Source organism: Pieris rapae, chromosome 10, assembly GCF_905147795.1.
Source record: "Pieris rapae chromosome 10, ilPieRapa1.1, whole genome shotgun sequence".
In the NCBI taxonomy this organism is placed as follows: Eukaryota; Metazoa; Arthropoda; class Insecta; order Lepidoptera; family Pieridae; genus Pieris; species Pieris rapae.
This window is the reverse complement of record NC_059518.1, coordinates 247,166-270,817: the sequence shown is the minus strand read 5'-3', so window position 1 is coordinate 270,817 and position 23,652 is coordinate 247,166. Positions and strand designations below refer to the sequence as shown.

General features: G+C 30.8%; 1 protein-coding gene across 3 annotated transcripts in view; it reads left to right on the top strand.

Moving 5' to 3' along the window:
* The window catches only part of LOC110996832 (elongation of very long chain fatty acids protein), a 90,344-nt gene that overhangs the window by 60,431 nt on the left and 6,261 nt on the right, over window positions 1–23,652 (top strand). The window contains exons 1-4 of one of the 3 annotated variants that reach the window (XM_022264698.2): window positions 9,584–9,733; window positions 20,840–20,985; window positions 21,965–22,072; window positions 22,886–22,966. In XM_022264698.2, the coding sequence (XP_022120390.1) occupies window positions 20,845–20,985; window positions 21,965–22,072; window positions 22,886–22,966 (330 nt within the window). In that variant the 5' untranslated portion in view covers window positions 9,584–9,733; window positions 20,840–20,844. Of the gene's footprint in view, window positions 1–9,583; window positions 9,734–20,824; window positions 20,986–21,964; window positions 22,073–22,885; window positions 22,967–23,652 lie in introns of those variants that run through there. The other 2 variants (XM_045629692.1, XM_045629691.1) reach the window with 2 other exon arrangements.

Below are 23,652 nucleotides of genomic sequence, written 5' to 3'. Positions count from 1 at the left end.
TAATTGCTAAATGGCTATTCAACATTAATTTAGTTTTGCACCGTACGCAATAACGTAAAAAACCTTATTAATTGATGTGAATGTGTCTAATAAGATTATTGCTTTTTGCGTACTTGGATTTTGTGAGCAAAAAGCATATCTACAACATGTCAGGGGTGATAAATGTAAAAGAAACGTCAATGAGAGACCTGGGAGTACGACTGAATGAAATTGACTTTCTGGTCATGGGTACAAAATAATGGGATTCGTACTTCGAAGGGCAACAACGTTTACTTACATAAAGGTCATCTCAAGCCTGCACAATGTACCTATCGGTTAGAAGTATGTTAGAGTGTAACTCGTCTGTTTGGGCTCCACATGAAACTAAAGAGTATATGTTATGTATTTAATATAATATTTCTATTTTTTTACTTTATGGTATTGGTTTATTACTGTAAGGATAGTGTATCTAGTCACATTAAACACATACATTAATTAATTCCCATTAGTTTCTTGACTTAATAAGAAATACTAACGTGTATTATCTTTTATCTGTGACTAGGAGTCAGAGATTAATTTTTCCTCAATAAATAAACAAATTTTTTTATTCGCTACAGGAAGTACACTTCCTGAAATTAAAACATTTAAGTAACCAAAATAATTCATAATAGTAGCTAATAATATTATAATATACGATAATATCTCGAGTTAAATTACTAACACTATTTCCTGACACGACCCGAATAGAATTTAATTAGATTTGACTTTGACTCTTGTTAATAAAGAAATGGTTTTAAAGAAACGAGTAACATCATTGCAACCTGCTCCACAAATCAGGAAGCTAAAAAGCCATTGCAGAACCGTGGGAACGTCGAGGAATACCTCAAAATGTTATTAAAACACAATGGAAAGCATGCCGAAGGATTCAAGCTGCGATTATAACCTCCTCTGGTTATTTATTTAATAAAAACGAGTGGGCTTATGACCACACGACTGAAGTTAAACTACTTTCTTTCTTTCTTCTTTCTAATAATAATTTGTTATTATTTACTCAAAAATTCATAAAACATGAACTCTAAAATGAATTTATAGTTTTATTCACTTTAAACGTAGAATATTGAATGTATTGAACAAAATATTAATTCATAAAATTGTTCAAAACGAAATAGAATTACGAAAAATAACCAAAGAATCACCGTACGCGTAACGCTAGTAAACTCCTAAACGAACTACTGACTGAAATATATATATATATATATTTCATTTACTAGCTATAACAGAAAGGGAGAAAGAAAATGTGCGCGCGCACTGCTCTCTCTTGCTCGTACACTGTGATACAGACAATAGGCCTGCAGTGTGCTTAGATATACGGAACGTATTTGGCTATGAGAGGAAGAGAAAAATAAAATGTGCGCGCGCACTTGCTTATATCCCCCACTCGACTTCCGTTCGACTTACCCGATCACACTTTTCGTAACGCTTACGTCACGTTTGCCAGCTTACTCCCTCAAGCCTGCGTAAAGAAGTTTCACTTACAAAAAAAAGAATCCTCTTGTCTTTATTGCTGATCGCTACTTATTGTTTGGCCTCATACATCAAGTTTAATTAATTCATTAAAAATTAATAAAACAAATTGGCAGATGTGCCTATGCCACATTTACACAAATATACAGACGTCAGTCAATTAAATTGCAATTAATTAATTGAAATCAACATTAGAACGTAAATTTACTTGCTTGTTTTTTTTAAATAAACAATGTAAATCATTTGTTACATAATATAATATTTTCACAAGGTGTAATGCAGTAATCTTATTGTAGATAAAGCATGCTCGTACTCAGATAAAATTAATGTTCTTTTAAGTTTATTTTCACGTACAATGATTGTAATATCACAATGCGATAGAGTGTTTTCATCAATGAATTGATCAATATTAGCACACTACCAATACACTGTGATACTTGAATTTCTACTGGAGCATTTGGGGAAACGCATAAGAAGCGTGCAATATTTTCGGAGATCTACTGAATATACACAAAAATACTCTCAACAATCGTGAAGACGTTTCGAAACAAGAATTATGTTTTATGCATATTTACATTGCCCGGGTTACGGAAATCTGGATATTTAGTCCCTAATGTGATCTTATGCAATTCACATTTATTCGCTCCTCGTTTACATTTTGCATAGTATAGTTTAACTATGACATAAAAATTACGTTTTAGTACCTATTGGTACGTGGTATACAAATTGATTTCTTATGATAATTTTATAATATTGTATTAATAATTAATCAGACCAAAGTCTAAATGAGAGTGACTCTTACACGTGAAGCTTTAAAATCCTCTCGTCCAACTGGTTGTGGATCTGACAGCGAACAATACTTTTTTAACGCCACAGCCATTTTAATAAATATAAGACTATCTGTGATACGAATATTTATTTATGCTTAGTTTATATAGTTGCAGTCGCTTTTTGTTAAGTGATTAAATTTCAATAACAATCAATACAGTTATTTATAAATTAAGTATTTTTTTATTGTGTAACCTTTCATATGTTACAGAATAACAATAACAAAAACCTGGCATCAGTACTTTAAGTTTTCCATTCAGTATTAAAGTAGTTGTTTATAAACATAAGCTGACTAGGCGAGGTTTTTATAGAGTTGCATGTTTTAATGTTCCGGGTTTGTAGCTTTAGAAACTACTTTACCCTTATCTCATAAATTTAGGTTCGAACAATAATTTTAATCATATGACGACTGCCAGTTTTGCAGCTATAGCTGGCCGACTACAAATGACTCTCTGATGTGTAAAACTCAACCATTTTATATGATTAGTAAACCATAGACTGCATTTTTCAACTCCGATAGTCTACTGCAATAATTCACATATTGCGTTGGATAACACAAAATAAATAATAAGAACTCTATAATACTTACTGATTATATTAATATACAAATTATTTTACCTGTGGTTGGGAGCTCCCCAGTACCAGCTCCTTCCAATTGTCCGTAATCAACGAAGAGCAGTTAGAATAGTCGACGACCAATTCCTTTCCAAGCGGCGTTGCGTAGAGAAGTGGGGCCACTCTGCATCTTCTACTGCATTTTCAATGGAGAGTGTTCATAGGACTTGTTCGTAGCTGTAGCTGAGATTTATCATCGGACGTCGAGGCAGAATACGAAATTCTGCCCGTATAACCTCGACGTCCGTCGTTCCAAAACTGAGTGTTTTTTTCACTATGTCACTATGTGGGACCCTGAGTTCGGGACCTTCGAGAAAAACGTCGGCAACGCATTATCGAGTCCTCTGGCAGTGTGAGTGTCCATGGTCGGTATCACTTACCTCAGATGAGCTTCCTGACCGTTTGCCCCATGTTTTATAAAAAAATGTCAAACATTTTGAAATTCAATATGCTTAAAAGCGTCTCATTTAAATACAGGAATATAATTAGTTTTATAATTAGTGTGCACTCAAGACTGATATTTAGCTTAACTCGGTAAAGTTTTGTACCGTACACCTGTTTACTCCGGTAATTGATTTTAGGAAAAACTTATATATAATTATATTTAAGTAGGTAGTAAATTCAATGCCTGTTTGCATGTATAAAAATAACAAAAACTATAACAAGACGGACACGATGGAGAACGGCAATAATATTTTGCTCATTGCATCTAGACGATCATAATATTCATTGCAAAGTTATACAAGTTTTAACATAAGTAAGAGAGATATTGAAATATATATAGATTCTTAGTTCTGAAATAAGTCATCAGTGTCGAGTGTTTATTATTTATTATTTTATATTATAAAATATAAAATATTGATCCTAAAATTTCTGACCTTGAGAAAAGTTTCATTAAGTGAGAATTGTACACAATTTATTTAAGATATTATATATAGCGATAATTTAAGATTGCGTATGTTGCGCTTTTGTAAAAACCGTGTCAATAAAAAAAAAACAACTTACATTCTTTGTAATGCTTCCCGGTTTCGGCAGGCTTTGTATTTTTAACGAAACCTTGGATATGGTATTTCACATAAATATGATTAAGAATAGCGAAGATTTACGGTTTTATCAGTTTTTTAGATATAGATGGAAAATTTATCTACATTACGTTTTGAGACAGTCTGCTGCACCAATCATAGATGTATGAGTCCAAAGTAAAGAATTAATATGTCTGTGAAGAAAGCGAAGGGCGTACAAGCCGAGCATGAGCAAATATAGTTGAAGTAGCACACACAATAGTTCTATGGTTCCAGATAGCTTCTATAAAGAGTTCTGGACATATAAAAATAATATAGCTCATATAGAACTTAGAAAAAATAAAATAAAAACAAGAAGATCGAGAAATAATACAAAAATATGTTTTTTTCTTGCTTTTTACTGAAAAAACTATGTTGCACGGTTATTGGACGTCCGGTTTCTATTCATATCGAGATAAAAGGGCTCTGCTTACTGCATAGGCGCGGTGTTATTGGAAAATTGGCTTCTTTATTGACAATGAGTAGCACTGCACCATTCAACAGGTGCATTTTTAGAAGCAATGACTGCATTTTCTCTTTTGTGGAATGTAAAGCTGCAAAAAAAGAATTTAAATATCATATCATTATTTATTTAAAGTATTTGGTAATAACACCTAATGCAAGAAATAACCTTAGAAATTTATCAAGGTTTGCAGTTCGCGTTCTCAGGTGGAACAAATAGAACATTGATAATTAATTAAATAAAATTAATTCGGCACCTATAATGTTGCTTATTAACATTCTAGTTTCGTGCGTTATTTTAAAATAGAGTTTCAATTATAGTTTTCTACTACTATAACAAAAATAAATTTTTGAAGAACATTTTTAGGATGTACGGTTTGTATCCTATTTATCCACTCATGTATCCAACATTATTTATACTTGGTTCTGTAGGCTACAACGAGCTAAGAGTACGCCGAGAATTCGCGCTTGTCATGTACTTAATATAATAAGTTGTTAAATGGCAAGGACAGTAATTCGGCAGTATCTTAGCTTCAATGTGCCTGATGGGTCAGGTCAGAAAGCGACATCCTACGCCGTTACTTCATGTGCCCACAGCTAGGACTAACCTTCTGCAAAGGGCATATGTTATTCGGTGTGTTAATTTACTGAACAAAATACATAGCAAGTTAGCGAACCTTTTTCATTCTCCGTTGAGTGAGCTGGCATAAGTAATATTATTTGTTAGTTCCTACAGTTAGTTAGTAAATTTCTTGTATTTTTTATTTTGTAATGATGAATGAAATATGTTTCTTTTTTTTGTGTTTCGTCTGTAAAGTGTATTATTATTGTTCACTCGTGTCAATTTAGGCTAAAAGCAGGAGAGTTTTTATAAATAAATAAATAAAGTTTTACCTTTTTACCTACGTACGTAGGTTCTATGGGCACTTTTGGTGCGCTGTATATTGATATAACGACTCGAAATAATACAGTTGAAACATAAATTTCGCTTAGTAATAATATTTTTTTTTAGCCTTTAATTAAGAAATTAACTTGAAGAATTTTACATTGAATCATGGGATACATTTCCATTTCAATCCTCTTCTTATGTATCTGTGTGAGCTTTTTTGGCAAGGGCCTTCTCGAAATCCTGCCATGTACCACCTGCTATTTCTTAATAATTTGGTTTATCCACCTGTGGTCACCTTCTTTTTCGTTTGCTGTGCATTGCGCAGTTTAGTAGTTGGATTACGATGATTGAAATGAATTGATTCGTGTCTTGAGGCAGCAAAAATAATGCGTAAGGCAGATAATTATATTGCTACCTCAAAAGATCAATTAAAAAACTACACTGACAAGTAATTGACTAGGCAAACTTTCAAGGACTTGTAAGTTAAATTGTAAGAAAAAACTAGTAAAATTTATTTTTTATTCATGAACCATATTATCGTTCGTTATTCGAAGTGATTTGGTTTTTTGTTTCTTAAATTGTAAATTTGCTTCCTGTACTTTTTATAATAAAAACTTCAAATCTAAAAGTATCCCTTATCTTTTTATCCCTTTCGAGAGCAGGTATGATTTGCTAATTTTATATGTTAAAGAAATTGTTGCTATATTACTTCAGGTAAGTACCTACTTTGTTTTTGTTTCAAATAATTTAATATTAATTATTTTCAAGCACTTTATACTTCAAGTGTAAAGTTTAACGTAGAAATATAAATTAATTGTATTCTTTTTATATGCTTTGTAATTAATGGCCGCTGCAGCCTTAAGAATTTGGAATTCACGCACGTTTCTTGTCTGATTTTTTAGTTTAATCTCGGAGCTTAGAATGCTTAAAGAAACATTGATGTTTTAAAAAACTTTAATTAAGATAATACACGTCAATGGCATAAAAGCCAAAAAAATATATACGGATTCGTTGTTATAGCATAGAAAAACAATTATTTGTAGCATAACTCAACAAATTCTTACTTTAATATAATTTGATATGTTTTTGATCTTCTCACTTAAAAATGCCACGTTTTCTATTTTTTGTCACGAGTCCTAAAACCACATATTATTATTATTACCAAATCAAGTTTTGGAGGAAGGATTTTGAGGATGCTTCGGTTTTTCTGGTTTTTCTGGTTCATTATTTCGATCAGTTTTTATCCATGCAACTAATACCCGTTCTTTTTTCATTTTAATACGACTTAGCAACAAAGTATTAGTTTAATTACCGTTGAGTCTGTTTTAGCATGTTTGTTTACAAGCAAGTACGTAATCAAGCTTGTACATCAAACATACATCGTGAGTAAATCACATAAATTAAAAAAAAAAACACTCTTCAATACGGCCACTTTGATTTTGCCTTAAATACATGATAAATGGTATCAAACAATCTTTATAAAATGAAAAACGGCTTAATGTAGAAAGTTGCCAATAAATTTATTGTTTTTCGAAGTAATCTTTATTCCTGTGTACACATCGTCGCATTGGATGTAACCACTGAGAAAGGCAGTGGGCCCATTCTTCCTTAGAGGCATTCTATGGCATTTTCGTACGCTTTCATCGCAGCTTCAGGGCTGGTAAAGCGACTATGTCAAATTTTATCTTTAGATCTTTGGAATAAATGAAAGTCACTGGGCGCCAGGTCAGGCATGTATGGCGGATGACTGTTATCTCGACACCTGCCATAGTCAAAAGTTCAACAGTCAAACAGCAATTGACATATCAGTCTGCATTAACTGTCCTTGCATCTTCTAGCACAACTGTCGCGAAATAGCCTTTCCGATCAAAGAATGAGGCAATGTTTTTTCCTTGACTTCTTCCTTTCTTAACCTTAGTTGGCCGATCCTTGAAAGTCTTTTGGATTCCGGTCCGTATCAATATATCCATCTTTCATCACCTCTGAATATGTCAAATACAGCATTTGAGTTGCCGCCGTTGAACTTATCTAGTATTTGGCGACACCAGTCCATGCGAAGGTGTTTCTGGTTAAACTAAATGTTCCTTTTCCTCTTCCTCTATCATGCGGCGCACAAAACTGACTATCACTTATCTTCAGTAGTCGCTGTTAAAGGACATCCCTCACGTGGATCATCATGAGAGATTGCTACGTTCACGCTTAAACTCGTTAAACCGAGATGGGGCTTTATTAAGAAGTGCTAATCGCAGTCTAACATTGACTCTTAACTTGTTGAGTAAGTCCACAACAAAATCATAATAAATCATTGACCGAAAATTTTCTCGCGATAGGTTCATTTTCACGTGTAACAAGAGTTTTAGATTTGCCGCCAATTAACAAAAACAAATGATAAATGCATGCAATAAACTACATTTGGTTGCCAAAGAGTTCTAAAATTGAAATTCAAAAAAGTTTTCATTACGTATTTCATAATCCCTTTTTGGTTAGGAATTCCAAATTCAAAAACCATAATTAATTTCATTTTCCCGTTAATTTTTTTTTTCTTTGCGTCACTCTGTTAACGTTGTTTTGTGGTAAAGGAATAACTATCTATAAAGTAGCAAAAGTGGATAAATAGCAACGGTACGTACTTTGATTAATTTATTATTTTCTACTTAAAAAAAAAATTTGTTCCTTCCATACAAAAAGGCCAATTTCATATGTAAGGTCCTAATAGAAGTATAGTTAAGTGCTTTCCAATAAACTATCAAAAAGAAAATCTCGTGTCTTATTTCGCAATAATTAAATCACATAAGACAATCATAGAATAACACATTAATGTTAGAAAAAAATTAAATCACAAGTTACTTAATTTATCAAAATATTTAGATAGGAATTCGTTTAGTCACCTTGATATGCATTTACAATTATTACGTAGAGAATTGTGTAAATAAACAACGTGTGTTCAATTTATATGTGCCATTGAACTTTTTTATATCACCATAAGGTATTTCTTTCTTTATTGTCAACGTGTTTTGTGTGTATGGACTATAAAACTTACAGAAAGATTAATATAATTAAACTAGAATTCAAATTAAGCACAGCGTTAAATTTGATGCGATCTCAGTTTTTGCATTATAATTTACCTACTTCCGACTCCATACACACTCCCGTACTGCGTATATAATATAATATTTTTTGCTTCAGAATTTATAACAAACAAAACATTTTTTTCTTTAAGCACACATTTTTATACTGTATTACTTCTTGCTGTAATTAATTATTATTTTATTTGTTTGATAAATATTTTTAAAGAAATACGATGAACTGAAAAAGCACGATATTTTTCTGCAATATTTATTGCAAGTACGAACTACACAAAAATTCCTAGTAATGTCCAATTTGTGTGTGTGTCGGAGTTTTTAAATTTACGGTTAACCACTAAGCTAGGACTCATAGTACTAAAACTATGTTATATATCCGTTTGTTTGTTACGTTGAGGAAAATAATGGGCCTTATCGTAATAAATAACTGTGGTTATTAAAGACATACCTATCATTGATGAGTTGATTTAGTTATCACTTTAATTTAATATATTTATTATTGTTCAATTGATGACTTCAAGTTTATATACCAAGATTTCCAATCATGGCGTTCTTATTCTAAATAAGATAACTATGTTGTATGTATGTTTTAGAATATTGCCAATTCTCAGTTGTTTTAAAATGAAAAGGTGTTCTTCGTAAATGCATCCAACAAATATTAAACCTAGATTCTCCGTAAGTCAAACTAAAATTAAATTACTTACTATTACATGTGTCTACCTCCTCAACCAACAAAGGCAGAAATCTTTACCAATTCTTAAAAGGCCGGCAACCCACTTGCGAGTCTTCTGGCAATAGGAGTGTCCATGGGCGGATGTATCACTTACCATCAGGTTATTACCTCTTGCAGGTTTGCCTCCTTTTACATAAAAAAGGTACTTTTTATATATGTTCTATCATTTATGGTTAAAAAGTATCGAAAGGAGATATTCTCAAGAGAAATACAGACGGCTAGAATACAGAACATTTCTTCAATTACAACAACCAGTTAGGACATAATATATAAAATTGTTATGTGCAACACAATATATTTTTTCTCCTAAGATCCTATAAAAATCATATATTGCATAAAGAATACACATAGATAAAGCACGGCTTTATGGTCCGTAGCAGTTATCATAGTATTCATGACGTCATTTTATTGAGATATATATGTGATAGGCGGCGGCGCGCGCGCACATTGCAAGTGTAGTGATTGCCAAGCACAGGACTATAGTGCTGATCATCCAAGTTCATTGTTTTTTGATATAAAAATAGTGCAACGTAGTGATAATTTGGAAATATAATAAATAGTAAGTACAATAGTTTTCAAGTTCGAAGAGATGGTTAAGAAAAATGTTATGTTTTAAAATTCTGAAACGGATAAAACATAACGAAACTACCTTTTTATATCATCATCTTTAGATTAAGAAATAATAGTATCTTTTAATTATTATTAATATATAAGCAGCTCTTGTGAAATCAGCCAGTGTAGAAACAAATAGGTGTACCTCAAATCTAAATTTGTTTACTATATGTATCGCTCGCGTGAGTGGCTCTATAACATAATATAACGTACATTTGCTCTAAACATTGAAACCTTAATTAGATAAATAAATGAGCATACTGACTAAAGTTCCAAAGCAAACGTAAAGATTGTAAAATATTTTACTGAATTTCACTACAACAATTTCTCGTGCACAAACTAATTTGTTGGTCTACAATGACCGTGAACTAGAGAACCATTCCTGGGAAAACTTCTGTCAAAGTTTGACGAATCATAAATTATACGTTCAGAATAATTTTATGGCCTTCGTATTGTACACTATGGAAAGCGAAAAGTTCATACTTTGTTTCTTTCACTCAATATTAAAATTATGCTTGAGGAATGTTTCGGTTTTCAAGAAAATTTAAGAATAAAAAAAATTAATACAACTAAACTATAAGAATTTAAATATGTTAGGATTTAACTTCATCGCCTTGTGTGTGAATTAACTAGGAATTCGCTACTAGTCCATCATCAAACAGCTTCCATGGTAGTACGTTTAAGGCAAGAATTGATTCTTTGACCTTACACATTTTTATGATACCATTTGTAAATTATTAAACTTTAGATTGGGACATTTTGCAATGTTAATGATTTTGAAAAAAAAATTGCAGAAACACTTGACAGTAACTCTCTCGTTGATATTTAAACATAAAATGATTATTTTCTGTGACTAAATCTAATGCGACTAGTGGTGTTAACTATTCAAGTCTTCTATTCATAGTAGTTCATTGCACATCGGTTCCTAATTCTTAGACCCAAGGAGGTTTTGTGTAAAAAATCTGTCATAAAATGGTCGTCGAACAGATGACATATATAATATCAGGAAAGATATTGTTATTACAGAATAAGCTCAAATAAGCTATATAAAAAGTATATATGTAGTTGTTATGGTCAAAGTGTTATTAGGTTCAAAACAAGATATTTGATCTTTGATACACGCGCCTATATATGTATCAGTTATAAATAATTAATGATGTGACTAAATTTATGCTAGGCATATTACGTATAAATATGTAGATTAGTAAAAATTCTTCTAGATCTCTTTATGTTATTTTGGCAGCATCTGTTGTTGAGGTTTAGTGATTTCACAATTAATAGCACAGGTTGGACGTATCAAACATCAAAACTAATCAAATGTTTGAAGGATCAGTTGCTGGTATGCCAAATGGCCGAAAGTAATGGCCTTGTGGTTAGGTAATCAATGCTTCTCATATATACTGTGTTGTATTATAAAATTAGTTTTATTTTTATATTACTACAAATTATTTATTCCTGTTAAAACTTTCAAAGTTGCTAATTTTATTGGGCACTTGTTTGCAACCTGCCCGACACTTGTCATATATGTCATGTCATATACCATCAATCATCTGACAATTGTACCACCTTGACATTTTATACCATATTCGTGCAATAAATAAATTATTATTATTATTATTATTATTATCAAAGATTTGTGTTTGACTCGTTGAGTAGGATTTTTTATTAAGACACATCTGTCTGATTTCTAACATAGAAATATAAAACAATACATATGTATATAACTTGTGTAAAACATTTATTAGTGGGCATGCGTTTCGTTTGTTATCAAGAGCATTAAATATTTTATGCATTTCTTTTTTTTATTTATAAAAATGTATTCGTATTGTCTAGTAATAAATTAGGAATTACATATATATCGCTTAAATATTCCTTATTCTGTTAAACTTAAATATTCTTTATTAAACGACATTTTTTAACTTTCTTGCTCGCTCGGGCGTTCTGTAAGTTTTGTAGGTTTCAAAAAATTGGGTCAACCTTTTACTCTTTGTCCAAAAACGTACAACCTAATTAAAAATATGCATTGCGTATACGTCACCGCAACAGACACGATTAATGTAATGTCGAAAAAAGGGTAATAATCCAGTTATTCCACTATTCGAAGCCTGTAGAGCCTTCTTAAATTTGTAACTGCCACGCTGATGCAAACATTATTGCACGAAATATTAGCCAATGCTTTAATTTATATAATTGTTTTACTTTTAAATTAGAATCCTACGTAATAAATGTTAATAATAAGATTCAAACGAGATTTTTTTTACTATTCCACGTGTTTGTAATATAAGATATACAACGACTCCGAATTTACTAACTACCGTTTTTCGTCAATAATCGATTAAATTATGGACACATCAAACTGGATTCAAACACATTCAAACGTCAGTCATCATTTTAACTGCTAAATTATGTTTTTTTTACATTATTGCTTACAAATCTCGAGAGTTTAGGGAAATCTCTGTTAAAGGGATGATTCTGGTTAACAAAAATGTTATTTATTACGAAAATCGTTGCACTGTTATCGTTGGAAGTTGAAATCTGATAAATTTTTAGGTGATCCAATCTGGATAACGACGGGGCATACCGACGGCTGAATACGGGTCTACTGAGTTATTCTGCCATTATTACGAGTTATCAAAAAATAATAGTTTTTAAAAGCAAAAAGTAAGGAGTTTTACTCGGTTCTCACATCCGCCTAACATTTATTAACACGTTTTAACAATAATAATACAGTCGACATTTTTGGAAGTGCCAAATTGAATATCATAAAGGTGGGTTTTTGTTTCACGTTATGTGAACGTATTCCATTCTATCTAATCAATAAAGCCTCGAGGTATAGAACTCGTCTCATTCTCGTCGACATTGAACTTCCCTAGTTCACTCTGTTGCAAAACCACCGCCATACCGCTTTAGCAATAAAAGTATGCATGATCATTGCATTATAACGTCCTTCGCTATTACAGGATAGAAATATAAATAAAAACAACTTCTTTCCTACTTTACTAAACTTCTTTACTACGACGATGTTTCCGCCGTAAGCTAAAATGTGATTTTACTCTTTTATTATGGTTATTAACGACCTTTTGTAAAACAAAATCATCAGAAATATTTATACATATTTGCCTCAATTGAAAACGTATGGTTGTACTTTATTTTCTTATAAATCATAAAATTTACGTATGTACATTCAAGTACAAGTATTTTTTTATTTATATTTCACGGTGAATTGGTACATCTCAACTCATTGTTACACCTACAAAGATATAAACAATAAATATAATCGAAAAAGATCTACGATACGTATTTGGGATGAGGACTGATGATCTGCATCTCTAACTTATAACCAATCGCCAACAAAACAAACATACCTTCGTAATTATACCTAGATTACTGCACGTTACACAAATAATAATGACAACAAAGAATAATGCCAGAAGGCATCCAAAAAATACCAATTATCACCGAATCCCAGTGAAACCGGTTTTAAAGAATTGGTGATTTTATATTTCTTTGATTTTATCATCACAGCCATAATTTCAATTTGCGTCATCAGGTTTATAAAATATTATTTGTACATTTTAAGACTTCAAATATATACTACTCAATTCAATAACTAAATTAAAGCACTTAGGTTATGTATCATCAACATAAACTGCACTTACAAAAATAAAAAATAAAAATTTAAAACAAACTGAAACACTAAGGCCAGCAATACACTCCGAGCCATCTGGCATGGAGAGTGTCCATGAGCATGATCAATTAATATCAGGTGAGCCTCATGCCTGTTTGTTTGCCCCCTGTTCTATAAGATAATCTGAAATAAATTATTAATAATAATAAAAAAAAATACTTTGGGTCATAATTAATATATATAAGTAGCTAATACTGAGGCAGATAAATGCTTTTAAAGATTCTTAAATAAATTTAAAAACTGTGATCGTCTGATATCAAAGTAAGATCCAAAGCAGAGGAGTGATATAATTCAGTTTTATGAGTAGGGGAATTAATGTTTCACGCATAAGACTTCGATTATTCATTGTTTATTAGAATTTTCGCGTTTTACAATCATCGGTCTTCAGAGTTCAATGTTCTTATTCTATGGCTATATAACAGCGCCAACTATTAACAATTTACTTAATATCAAGTCGAGAGCCGGAAAAGCCATTTGTGACAATATCGTCACGTAAATGTCCATACTTGAGAATGTCCTTGCTGCGTGTTTGTTTAGGAAATAGAATTCCAACCAGTGCTCATTAAAAGAAGCAGTTTCATTTTTATACTTTAATAAGGTTTCTTAATATAATTATAAAAAAGGTGATTTGTTTCAATTGTGCCTTTGGGCGGAACTGTTTAATCGTTTGTAAAAATAAAGTTTTCGTACAGAAACTTATGTCATCAATAGAAATATTATCATACATAAATGGATAATGTTTGGTTACTTGTTGTCTGGAATAAGTATGAGAAATTTGTGTAATCCACCAGATTAATAAAGATAAAGGTATACTTTTTTACTCATTTACAGTTGCAATTGATACTTCATTGCGCTTTAAAATTTAGAATATATCTTTATATACTTTTATCGGAATAATATTTACGCAAGGCGGCCCACCCATAAATGCTTTGTCTAAAATGATGAATGGGTACCGGTATATGTATTAGGTATATTACAATTGAGCAATCCTGCTCAAGCATCTCTGAGGTTCAACTAAACCTCAGGGATTTTCTGTCTATTTAATTAGCACTTACTTCTACAGTGAAGGTAAATATCAGAAAACCGGCATGTGTCGAACCCAAAAATCTATGACAAAAGGTTTATCACCAACTTATATATAAAATGAAAATGGTCAAAGACAAGGATGTAACCTATGGTTGTATTGCTACTAAATAAAAGATAAACGATTTTACGTTGTACTGTTGATGCCTTGCAAATAAAAGAATAATTCTAATTATTAATTAATCTTTTGCGTCTCGCTATCTTCACCGAAGATTTCGTTATATTATGTCACTTAGTTCCTCGAGCGATAGATACGAGTATGAAAAATAAAAATAAACTGACTCAACATTGGAATTAGTATACATCAGGTTACAATTGATATTAGTGGGTTTTCCGTTATTAAGTTCAAAACACGTTAAATGATTATAGCTTTCTAGGTAGCAATCAAATGGGCACTAAACTTTTTATCGACAATTTGAATATGGAATATAAAGGTTTGATTCTCAGCCAAATAGTATACGTTTACTGATGATTCATCTAGTTACAAAAATAATTGTTTAACTCAAAGTTATTTATATTATATAACATAGAACGCATTTGAAAAATAATTATAAACATAACACGAAACATTATTATAATACGCTGTTTGTATTCACGACATCGATGAAAAACCATTTTATTGACAGTAAAGTACTAGTTGTATGTAAACATAGGTTAGACAAAGAATAGATACTGAACTGGTTGAAATATTATTAAAATTCCTTATACCAATTTGTTTAGCTACCTTGTTAGGTGTATATTTTCGGATGTTATTTAAACAAAAACATATTTGGCTTCTTTTTTATATTTGTACATACAAAATAGAATCATTTATTCATTTAACTAAACCTAACAATCAAATATACAGTATTTATAATTACCTAACCAACATAGTAATAAAAAAGAAAATTAAAACAAATTCAAAAAGTGGTTCAGTTTAATTTAATTTGGCGTCGTAGTTACCGAAAATTTGAAAGTGTCCTGTATATTCAATCATTGTTTATTTATATCAACGTTATTAGTTATTAGTTACTATGTTTGCAATAATTGATACTTCAAGTAATACCTAATATAACAAGGTAAGTGTCATCTTAAAGAGGCAAATCCGAGGTGCGACGGTTTAAAAATCAAATTGCGTATATTAACAATTTCTTATTTAAAAAAACAGCTAATTTGTAACATTTGTAGTTGTTTAATATAGAATAATTAATGTCGTGTCTGGTCGTGTGAAAATACTAAACAATTATAGTTGTTGCACTAGTCTTTCCAGATACCTTGTTTTTCATACTCGCCAGAGGAAAATTCAAAGACACACGTTTTGAAATCTTTTGTCTTAGCAATTAGTGATAAATACAGTTCATTGTTATATTCTTATTGGTCAGGCGATCTGAAACTGGTTCAACATTATTTACATGAATCCTTTGTTCACTTGATGGAAATTACGTAAAATAAAAAATACGTACAATATCAGTGTTACTGGTTTTGTATCAGAAATCAGTGTATTAGAAAAGGAATATTTGTTTTTCAACATTAATTTATATTTCTGTTTGCAAGCAACTGTTAATAAATAATTTGAAGCAAATTAGCAGTTGAAGGTTTTTTCTACTTGTGTAGGTCTAACTGAACGATCAAATGAATCAAAATATAAACATCGTCTACATACTTATATAAAGAAAAATATATTGCAAACAGCATCATTTCGAAAACCAAAATTTTTAAAACGCCACTGAGTAATCCGTCTGACCTAATCCTTTGAGTTTCCGAATTCTTTATGAAACTTATACCTTTATCGCCATGAGCGATGATAAAAACGCTTTACCTTATTATACACCAATTTTGTAACTATACATCAGTAATTCAAACAAAATCGCTTTATCGAATCCGAGACTATGACATCTTTAGTAAAGAGACAATCGTCACTGTAAAAATAATAGTTGATCACCCTTATATATTTTAATGTATATGTATATTTTAAAATAATGCTTCCTTGTGCATAATGTATTAGGAACCATATGCGTAGAGAAAGATTTGCAAGTAATGTCAGGGCCGACGTACTAGAAGACCATGAGTCAATGTTGTAGTGTCGCGGTCGACCGTAATTGTATCGTGTATATGCCGAGCCAGTACTCGCCTAATGCGTAATAAATACTAGCTCCATAATAAACAATGCCGCATTCTACTGATTCCAAAATTATTAACAAACATTTGTTTGCCAGACCAACACACCCGACGATATCACAGACTCAGTTTGTTTATGTAAAAATAAGAAATGCATCCAAAAGCAGTTTGGAAACTATCAACAAGAAAGACAAGAAATAATGTTGTGTACTGAAATATATCTTATGCACAGGGAAGCAGCCCTGTGAAATGGTTAGAGCCTTAAATTGTACAAAAGCTTTTTTTTAACTCGCATAACTTGTTCTTAAATTCTTGAGTTGAGTGACGTGTTTATATAGGTATATATATTTTTTACGACATGTTTACATATTTTTATAAGAGTGATATCCGAGTATGTTTTTAATTTTATTTATAATTTGTATCAAAAACAATTATCGTGCTAGCCACTACTCGTTAAAATTTAAAGTTTAATGTTTAAACTTAAGAAACGTGGTTGCAGACTTGTCATTACATAATACGCAGGAGGTGAAATATCAAGCTCCAAAGCATTGTCATAAATTGTTTTAAGCGATACTTAAAAACCACGATTTCATTTATTATCTCAATCAAAAGATACGATTTCGTCTCTAAAATCACAACTTTTTGATTTGAAAACGGTAGTTCTGATGAAACTGTAAATATTTTAACCATTTTAATAAGTATTATGCAATACATTGGACCATGGCACGGATTTGAAGTTCATTGGTGATATCGTAATAGCAATTTTAAGCAAAAGTGTGATACATTAATAATTATGCATTTAACAGCTCTTAAGAAATACAATTTCAAACTAAAATATTTCATTTATATAATTTAATATTTTTTGCACCACACAGTCAATAATACTTCTTGTTTAATTGTTATACGAAATTATAAAATTTACGTTCTATGCAATATATACGATAAATAATATAGAAGTAACAACGAAATATTTATGAAATTAATCGTATTGAATGAATCTATAATTTTCTCTTTTGTGTATCATAAACATATGGCATTTGTCAAGTACACGTCTGTAGTAATTAAATTTCGTTTGATTGACAGTTAAAAAGTCAGTGAGACAAAACAAGCAAACATTTTTCTAAAATGACTCCAAAATTAAATATAATCTTTGTTGAAAATAATGGTTATAAGTGAAATACGCGTTACGTTTTAAAATCCATTAATTGATATTTTTCATATCAACAACACTGAAGGTTTGATATTTAGGTCCAATTATTTATATTTAAATAAAATAGACACTGTATGATGTTATAGTTCAATAATGTTCTCAACCTTTTCTTAGTAAAACACTAAGCATATTTTGTAAAGTAATGCTGCTCTCAGCATTAACGCATTCTGCTGTAATGTATAGTAATGTACAATGCACTGCTTCGTTGCACTCTTTACAACGATCATAATAACAATTAGCATCTCTGTCACCAAGAAAATTATAACAGTGTAATTTTTTTTCATAAGAGTTCTCACATTGATATTCTCCGGGTTTGGATAATATCTTGTGTGGAGACGCAGGCGCATTGGTTTTCAGAAACACGGGATGTATGTATGACAACACCAAAGTATTGCAGACTTAGTCGCAGATCTGACAGTTATTACATGTTTTCTGCTATTGATAAAAATTGTATGGACAAATAATCTAGATAAGACGAGTACTGTGAATCATTGTTATCACGGAAAACATTCAAGTAATTAGCTTAACTTACCTTCCATGACGTAGGTATTTAATAAATGCATAAACCATATACAGTAATATTATACGTTCGATGTTTATTTATTAGGTAAGGTTAGGTTTTATAATTACAATAATATCGCCTCCTTCGTGAGTTGTAATATTCCACTTATTTTAAAGTTGTTATACTTTTAATTGAGGTAAATTAAACACCATGCATCGGCCGTTTAAATACGTGAAATCAAGTTACTTATGTGAAAAACTTATTTTAAATTGATAAATATTTATTTTATAAACATGGGACGTAATGAAGAAGAATAGTGTGTAAATCCAGTTCAAATGTCGCTCCTATTATGATGAAAAAAGTGAACCTGTTTCTTTGCTATTAACAACTGTTTCGTGCAGTAACAAGAATTTTACAAGTTTATTTTTACATAGATATTCTATATTATACTGACGGACTCATAAGCTGCATCAAACTTCACAATAACTTTAAAATGAATTTTTTAATAAGTACTTAGAGTAAACTTTTTAGATTAAATTAAATAAATTGTTGGGTTAGCTTTTTAACTTTCTAAGTTTCTGAATCTTAATATGGATACTTCGTCCGAACAAGCTCCTCAAATTGTAGCATTGATGCAGGAGGGCTTTGATCAACGACCAATTGGTAGAAATTTAAATTTAAAACAGTCTACGGTTTCTAGAATATATAGAAGGTTTGGAGAAAGGTTCTTGCAAAAGGAGACGTGGTACAGGCAGAACTCGAGCGACCACCGGTCGTGATGACCGATTTATTGTTTCAAGTTTCCTCACGGCAGTTAAAATCAAAACAGAGCTTAATGAAGTGCGTGGAGTAAATGTTAGTGCACGAACAATAAGAATAAGCGGATACCTCCGTATTGTTCAGACGAGTGTCACATGTTTATATGGTGCAGATGGTCGCAAAAGAGTCTATCGTCGACGTAAGGAGCGACATGCTCAAAGTACATTGAAAAGCGAGTTCCTTTTGGAGGCTGTTCGTGCATGGTCTGGGGTGGCATATCGATGAACGGACGAACAGAACTTGTGTTCATAGACATGGTCCGTCAAAACGGTAGTAGAGGAGGTTTGACTGCACATCGCTACATAACAGAGATCTTAGAAGATCGCGTGGTGCCTTACATGGGATTTATAGGCGAAAATTTTACTGTAATGCAGGATAATGCCCGGCCGCACGCTACACAAGTTCGACAATATTGCGAAGAGGTTGGGATACGTACAATAAATTGGCCAGCACACAGCCCGGATCTTAATCCCACGAGCATCTTTGAGACAATTTAAAAACAGCTGTATATGCCATAAATCCTGTGACAGTAGCACAACTAAGAACAATACTTTCAGAGGAAAGGGACAATATTCCGCAAGATGTTTTAATAACCCTAATCAAATCACATATATGTATATACATGTATGTTGAAGAAGCATTGAAATTTCGCGTGGGTATTCAAATTTATAATTAATCATTTATTTATAATTTTATAATTTTTATCGGCGACCTTCAGTTCAGAAAGATACCGGAAATAATAAAAAATAATAAGATAATATTTTTGAACGATGTGTAATATTTTTATAAGCTGCTTTTTTGTTATTTGCTGTAACATTTGATCGGTCATTTGAATATAAAATGAAGAAAACCATCGTAAATTCTAGCCTGAATACTTAAAAAAAAACTTACGTTTTACAATAAATCTTTACACATTATTATTAGTATTTTGTTTTTTTTATAAAACTGTCTTCGCGTTTTTAGAGCTTGACTCCATCTACGATCATGAAGTAATAACAACAGATGCTGTGAGGTATTTTTGCACATTGTATCAATATTTTTACATATATTAAATAAAATGCAATCAAAATACATTATTGTTATTTAGTTATGAATTTTTGTTTTTAATTTCCGCAAACTCTAATAAAATATTGTAATAATTTTTTTTTATTAAGGAAACAAAACAGGTTCATCCCTATACAGTAAAAAAATAAAGCATAAAATGAATAAATTAAACATATGCACAAAAAGTTTCACCGATAAAAAATAAGATACAAAGCAAAGCAAAACAAAACAAGACAGCGCAAAAAATGAAGAACGAAAAACATACCTATATAATAAACATACCATAAATATATAGCTTTAATAAAGAAGAAAGATACCACAAAGATACAAGGCTAAGGACATTAATGGTATAACTTATTCTTAAGCGAAGCAGTAGAGATCTAATTTACTTTAACGTTTAGGATCATAATACTGTAGTTAATTAAAAAAAGTTTTACAATACTTCAATTAATAATCTTTTATTTATTAATTAGCTAACCTAGATCACTATACGTATATTATAAACAGAAAAATCCTTAAATAAATGTAAAAATATAAAAATATTGTATCGAAGGTAGTTCCTTGTTTAACATCAGATTTAAAATTTAACTTAAAGTTGTATTTGTTACAGATAAAATGGACATAATAAACCGAATAGTCGACGGTTATCATGACCTCATGGACAACAAAAGTGACCAGAGAGTGAAAGATTGGTTCCTAATGTCTTCACCTTTCCCCACATTATGCATCTGCCTCACATACGTTTTCGTAGTAAAGGTAACGACAATTTCACATAATTTAGGTCGACAATATTATTTTAATAAGAAATCGCTTTTGAAACAAAAGAATCCTAATAATAGTAATGCCTTTGTTATATTAGTCTTAATGTAATTTTTGAGTTAAAAAATACAAATTACGAGAGCGGTTTAACAGGTTTGGCATTCCAATGGCGATGTCAATGTAATTTTATAAGATAGCGAGCCGGTAAAAGCTTCATATGTTTCAAGGGCACATTTGCACTTTGTCTCTACATGTTAATGTCTTACGAAAAACAGTTTTACATGAGTGTAAAAGATTTTTATTTATTTTACATCACTCGTGGGGAGAACTATTTTAGAAGCAAGTGAACTTTATTTTATTAAACCTGAAGAGTACGTCAGTTTCGATAAGTGTTCAATGAAACACGTGTCAAATGTTCAATCTGCTCCGTTATAGGGGCTTTTTTAAATATAGTAAAAGTCAAAAAAAAATAAATAACACAATCCTTGTGAATTCAGCCTGTAAGCCATTGAATAAATGCGTTTCACATTTAATATTTAGGGTGCGTAAGACACGCGTAAATGGTAATTTCTTAAGTTAATTTGTACAAGATCGTTTCACTGCAAACAACTGCAACCATTTACCACGCCCATTATGATTATTTAGTACTCGCAGCTTTAAACTCTTCAATATTATCCTACCAGTAAGGCACCTAAAAAAATATGTGATAGTAAGATCCCTTCTTACCTCCAACTTGTAGTAACCTGCCAAACCTAAGATAAACGAAGTTGAATACGTAATTTGAATTGATACAGAGTATATAATATATAGCGTAGATTTAATACTATGGATGATGTAAATTAAAATTACATGGACATTTTATTTTTTTGCATATTTGGTGGTAGGTAGGCGCATTAAAGTCTATTATAATACAAGAGGCGTTTATTTAAAAAATATTGTTTTTAAATATGTATATATGTCATATTTTTTTTTACAGGTAATAGGTCCACAATTTATGAAAAACCGGAAACCCTACGACCTAACACGTGTATTGATTTGGTACAACCTATTTCAAGTAATCTTCAGTGCATGGCTGTTTTACGAAGTAAGTGAATTATATTAAACTAAAACATCTAAAGCCTTGACATTACATATACAGGAGAATGGCTTTCAGTCTGGGACTTTAATTGTATAAATTAAGTTTTTTTTATTTTTCATTTTGCTTTATTTATTAAGTTATTAACAAACAGACTGTTTGTTAAGTACCTTGTTTATTAATAAATAAAACGTCTTTTTTTAACTAAAATATTAAAACGTGTTTTTATGTTGTAATCAACAGTAAATAAGCCAATTACATGTTAAAAATTAGGTTTGGATTACGATGTTTTATACTAGACATTAGGGTTTCGTCATGGTCATAAAGTTGATGAAAATCATTATTTTTGTTTTGAATAAAAATATATAAATCTAATAAAACCTCGTGTAACATATAATAAAGGACAATCATTACCATAATGGTATATATTGATAAAGATTACCGATGCATGTGACATGCGCACTCGTTCTATCTTCATTTACATTTTTTACTCGTACAAAAGGAATTTTTGCATAAATCATGATTCATTAATCGCTTAATAATGTCGTTATCCTGAAGAAAATATCTCTGGAATATAAAATAGATTATTTTATTTAAAATTTTCAGCAACATAAAAAGTTATAGCCAAGACTTCCTCAAACCACACCCATGTTAAACAGCCAAGTTTTAATAATTAATTATTATATAAGATAAATATAATTTAGTTGGTTGTAATAAATTACTTTTCTAGAAACTATTATGAGATCATCAGTTAAGATATTTATGCCTTGTCTGCCTTGTCTTATAAGTTTGTGTCTCGATAATCTTCTTATCTTGTTTTAGAGTGTCGTCAGTGGATGGTTCTGGTCTCATAGTTTTAGATGTCAACCTGTAGACTACTCCAGAAGTCCTCACGCTATGCGAGTAAGATATTTTTACATATAATAGTTATTAATTAAATAATAAATACGCTTGATTGCGTGGGAGTAAACTCTATGTTTTTAATGTACCTAATCGACATGGTTTGTTCAAATTCATTGTTATAATATATGTGATAGGTGTAAAAATATCAAACTTTATGATATTCCGATGAGCGTGTAATTACTAAAAGCAAAACTCTATATAATATATAATAATTCAAATGTAAGTTTCTTGTTGTGGGTCATTTGTATACTAATTGGTATTATAATCTCGCTCACCTTCAAAACTGCATGGCGCAAGATGGCGGTTCAGCAAAACTTTTTCTTTCAGTAGTTGTTTTTTTTAAAGCGGTAGATGAGCATGTATCTGTCCTCTTAAAATATTCTCTTTTATTGTGAAATAATATATATTTAAGCGATTGGGTTAAATAAACCAGTTGGTGATAATTACACAAGGAAGTAATGATTATAATCACGCAAAAATATATAATACATGTTAATCGTATGATTTAAAAACAAAATATATATTTATACGTTTCACTAACTTCAATTGGTTTAAGATAATAATTTAAATCAACAAGGAAGTTTTAAAATTACATCTATATTTCCTTTACAAGAACTATTAATGCCGGATGTCCTTAGAATATTGTAACTTAATACAGAATATATAATTATTGTTGTCAATATAAT